Source organism: Lathyrus oleraceus, chromosome 5 (assembly GCF_024323335.1).
Source record: "Lathyrus oleraceus cultivar Zhongwan6 chromosome 5, CAAS_Psat_ZW6_1.0, whole genome shotgun sequence".
NCBI classification, from domain to species: Eukaryota; Viridiplantae; Streptophyta; class Magnoliopsida; order Fabales; family Fabaceae; genus Lathyrus; species Lathyrus oleraceus.
In genome coordinates, this window is record NC_066583.1 from 246,018,266 (window position 1) to 246,023,156 (window position 4,891).

General features: G+C 34.2%; 1 protein-coding gene across 1 annotated transcript; it reads right to left on the minus strand.

Annotated features, from left to right (window-relative positions):
- Positions 1-569: 569 nt before the first annotated feature.
- On the minus strand, positions 570-2,489 carry LOC127088042 (double-stranded RNA-binding protein 1). The gene is made up of 6 exons (XM_051028953.1): positions 2,267-2,489; positions 2,007-2,090; positions 1,610-1,827; positions 1,247-1,466; positions 986-1,096; positions 570-854 (listed from the first exon to the last, which is right to left on the minus strand). Exons 1-6 carry the CDS (start codon positions 2,481-2,483, stop codon positions 616-618), a joined length of 1,089 nt encoding a protein of 362 aa, XP_050884910.1. The 5' UTR covers positions 2,484-2,489; the 3' UTR covers positions 570-615.
- Between the last annotated feature and the right edge of the window lie 2,402 nt (positions 2,490-4,891).

Here is a 4,891-nt window from a genome sequence, read left to right on the forward strand (position 1 = left end):
GTGGGCAGGAGAAACTCTGCAAAATTTTAATTCTTCTTTTCTTTCATCTTTCTTTACTTTATTTCTTTCTCCATTGTTCGTTTTTTTTATTGTTGTTGTGTGGGTGATAACAATCTTGTTCATCAAGATTGATTGAAATTCTCCATAAGTTATGGAGGATTTCCAACATTTTTCAAATCAATTTTATATCTGTTGCCAATCTATTTATGTTATTTAAGACACCCCTGTGTATCTTCTCTAAACTCAAATCTTTATTTAAACATTTTTTTGGGTAGGGGTGGGGGAACGTATGCTAGGAAAATAAGTTTGATTTATTGGGACAAAGTGTATTGGGGTAAAGAGGAGGGGTTTGTACTTAAAAAAATTTAAAACTTTTAATTTAGCAATTTTACAAAAATGAAAGTGGAGGATTCACATTGAAAAAATTAGCATGCGGTAGAGTTTTGGAGAGTAAATAGACATCAAATAATGGAACTATTTGGGTCTTGTGGTTGACTTTAATATCAATTCATGTTTTCTTATTCAAAATATGAAAAACAGAAAAGATAAGGGACCGTCTTCTACTATATGACAGCTCAACTCAGCAACGGTTATGAGTGGAACATTCTAAAAGTTCTATGGATTGATAGATTTGGAGCTTGTATCATAGTCCTTCAGGTAGTTGGGCCTCTTAATTGACCTTTTAGAACGACTCAAATTCGTATCACTCATATTGCTCATCTTCATTTTTTTCTTCGGGGGCAATAGAGAAGATTCAATGGTTTTCTTTGGAGGCAATGGAGAAGATTCAATGGCTATGTCATTGTGATTAACTTTGACATTAGTAGGAAACATCTCTTGATCCAAAAGTTGATCTGTTAGAAGATTAACATGTTCAATGATTAGTATATTGCACCTTTGAAAAAAGTAAACTAGTTTCATGATAATTAAAATAAATAAATTATTGATATAAGATATGTTTGTAGCTGAAGATGAGGAAATATACCTTCAAGGTTTAGTTTTTGTTTGGACTTAACAATGTCTAATTCATGAGTGGATTTTACTGATTCGTTTTCTTTGATTGAGGAAGCAAAAGCAGCATACATATGAAGTCCACCTACATAAGACATCAATATTATCAAATCATAATCACAGATACTTCATATAATAATTGTGTCTGATGTCTGATACCGACACTTAATGTTATATTCAGTTGATTTTAAAGTGATTCTCATGCATGAAAGGAAAATAGAGTGGATGAGCTTACTCTCTTTTAAGGCTGTATAAGCAATTTTTGCAGCATCATGTTCAGACTGTTTTTTAGATGTAGATGCCTTTCCATGAAACTCCAAGCCCTCTACTGTGACACTTGAGAAAAAAGTTGGTATATGAGGAGGACCAATCCGTGTAGATTTATACGTTGGTTTGGAAAAACCTTCTCTCTGCGTTAATTCCAGAAGTTTACTCTTGGACGAAGAAGATTCACCCTAAATAAGTAAGTTATAAATCAAAATTCAATCATAACTAAAATTGAATAAGTTTGACACATTCAAAAACAGTTGATATACTATTGGTGAATCCGGTCATTATGTTAAGTTAGAATCACATAAGAAATTAAAAGGACACGAACCTGCTGAAACATGTGAACAATATTTATAGCAGCTTGTTCTGCTTCTTTTATAGTGTTGAAAAATGTAGGGCTTTCAAATGATTTCCCATCAATAACAACAGTGGCCTTATAGCGATTGTCATGAGGTGGCCCTTCAGTTTTAATTGTAAAAACAGGTTGATCGGGATTGTTCTTTCGAGCATAGTTTTGTGGCGGAAGTTTGCTCAAATGATCCTTATCTGAAAGAATGAGTTGATTACTATTGTTTGATATGTTGAAAATAAAATTAACAACATTTTTCGAAGACTACACCAGAATACACTGTTGTTCGAGTTCATAAGTAGTTGCTTTATATACAATGTGTTATTCAAGCAATTTTCGCATTAAAAAAGTAAGACAAGAGAAAAGAAATTCTTACTATAAACTGGACTTTCTTGAGGTTTGGGTTTGGAAGCTTCAACTTCCTCTTTTGAACCATATTTGTTTCTTGGGATTGAAGAGCCTATAGATATCATGAAAACCAGTGAATTTGATGTAGCTTATTAATTCCTATCATCACATTGTTTTGCTTATCCTTTAATCATTTCAAGGCACAATAGTAAAAGGGAAAACAGTTGATGAATTCTAAGAACATTTCTCAATATAAAGTGATCACTGTAAGAAAAAGAAGTAGAGTACCGGAAGGAGATGAAAAGTTGAGGAAAGCATTCATTGCAGCTTGGTTGTAAGCTTCTTTGGAGGAATGGAAAGTATGATAAGAAGAAAATGTAAAGCCATTTACAAACACAGATGCCTTAAAGTTTGGCATGTGTGGCGGACCGTCACTCGTGGCGGAGTACTTGGGCAAACTCCACCGTCTCCGCTGACACATCTCGTGCAACTTCGCCTTGAACATTTTCACTTAAACTCCTTCAACATTCGATTAAATAATGAGGAATTAGATATTTATATGGTAGAAGTATTTTTTACAATTTGTCCTTGTTATACATACATATATGGTGGAAATGACACTGAGATTGAAAATATATTAACCATGTGAATATTAATTACATGGTATACGGTTCGTTACATGCAGAGAAAATGTATTAGGCGTGAAGGAGAGAAGGGTCGTGAAAGGGTCATGTGTATTGTCTCTCTTTGAAGCCTATTTTGGAGTTTTATGTATTCTTGTCTTCTTGTTTATGAGAGGACTACTTCATCTCCGTAGGGTAATTTAACCAAACTAAGATATCATAATCTAAAGGTTGCCGCATGTTTATAAAATGTTTATAAAATCCATATCATGAAGATGTACTAGTTTATAAATATTAGCAAGCTAAATTAATTAATTATAGATACATTCCTTTAGACTTTCGAATTGTTTAACATCGCGTTTTTTTATTCTTTTTTTCTATTTCTAGAAAAACCTCTTAGAATTTCATATCTTTCTATTAGACAAATACAAGCGCCATGTCTTCTTTTAGAAATTCATATCTATCATAATGGTTTTTTTTTTGACAAAATTATATATATATATATATATATATATATATATATATATATATATATTATATATATATATATATATATATATAAGGTAGTCAAACTAATTCAAAAGTATCAAGAAATAAAATTCAACCAAAGAGCAAACAAAACCGACTCGGCTAAAACAAGTTACACCTAGAAAAATCCAACAACACCAAACAAAAACAAAGCTCTAAAGCAGCATTCGCACAACAAACATCTACCTAACAACACATCAGCTAGAACTCAGGCCACCAGACTCGTCATCAATAGGCCACTACGAAACACTCTGAAGCCGGCCAAACCTCTTGAACAACTATTGGTTAAGACACTGGATAGGATTCTAAAGGAAGATAGAGAATGAGAAGGAGTTCAGAGATAATCAATTTCAAGCCAAAAAAAAATCTTCTCTTCCGATTCTTCAAGCCAAAAAAAAATCTTCTCTTCCGATTCTTTCACATATGTTATCTTACTAGAAAAGTGTTTCTCGTTACGGCTAACCAAATAGACTGCATGCCAAATCATGACAAAAACTTTCTTAGACTTAGACTTAATCTCTAAAGATATGAAAAATTCAAAGAGAGTCCTAAGGTCCCTAGTAAGAGCCACCTGAACCCTTAACCATAAAAAAATTCCATACTAGACATTAGAGGATAGAGAGTAGGTAACAAACAAGTGGGAGCCAGATTCAATCCAATCCTCACAAAGGATGCAAGAGATAGTCTCTTAATCCACGATAATGCTCATCTTGAAAAGGTTTTCTCTAGAGGAAAATCTATCCAAAAGAAGTTGCTAAGAGAAGACCGTAACTTTAAAGGGATACCAGCTAACCCAAATAAGGGGAAGATATGGGAACTCCCTAACTAACAGAATGTCACATGCTTGATGAATATCATGAAGGACTTGATAAGTCGATGCCACACAGAATATACCATCTCTAGAATGGATCCAAATCCACCTATCAATCTCCTCACTAAACTGGACCTCTTTGAGGGCCAAGTAAAAAGCCAAGACCAGAGGTTCTTCCCTGATGAATAAATATCTTCTCGACCTAATACCTCATAAGAATCTTTCGTCTTTCCACCTCCCTAACTCACTAACATTCCCTTGTTGTACTTGAAAAATAGAAAAGAGATCTGGGAATATGACTTTAAGACTAGTTCTACGTAGCTAGGGATCTTCCCAAGAAGAAGTTTGAAAGCCAATTTCCATCTTTTTAATAAAACCTAACTCAAACCATTAGGGGGGTCATATTTTTTAAAACCAAATGAAACCCTTTTCCATCAGGTTGAACAGGAATGAAGACTAGAAAACTTTCCCCCTTGCATGGAGGAGACAGTGGAGGCACCATACCTGGAAGTTAGAATATTTAACAACAAACTCGAGGCTTCCGAAAGAAGTTTACCTCTCCATTTGGCTAGAAGGGCAATGTTAACCAATCAAAGATCTCTAACCTATAAGCCCTCAATCTTCTTATACTTATAGACATCCGACCATTTCACCCAATAGAACTTAGCATCCCCCTTTACCCCACTCCAAAGGAATCTTCTCTGAATTATCACCAAACTTTTCCACACCTTCACATGCATTTTTAAGAAATAAAGGGAGAAAGCATGAATAACATTAAGGACCAACTTGAGAAGGATTACCCAACCCCTAACCTAACAAACTTATGGCTCCAAGAATTGAGTCTCTTCGAGATCATATTAACTAAGGGGTCTCACGTAGCAACTGACCTAGGATTACCTCCTACTGGCCACCGTAGATACCTAAAAAGAAGAGACTCAATCTTAAAAATAA

Bases quoted from the DNA above. Each gene is read 5' to 3' on its own strand.
- LOC127088042 (XM_051028953.1), bottom strand. From the start codon at position 2,483: ATGTTCAAGGCGAAGTTGCACGAGATGTGTCAGCGGAGACGGTGGAGT. The intron at 1,828-2,006 runs GTAAGAATTTCT...TCATTCTTTCAG, and splicing joins TCAAGAAAGTCCAGTTTATA to ATAAGGATCATTTGAGCAAA. The intron at 855-985 runs GTATATTTCCTC...ATCTTCTAACAG, and splicing joins ACAAAAACTAAACCTTGAAG to ATCAACTTTTGGATCAAGAG.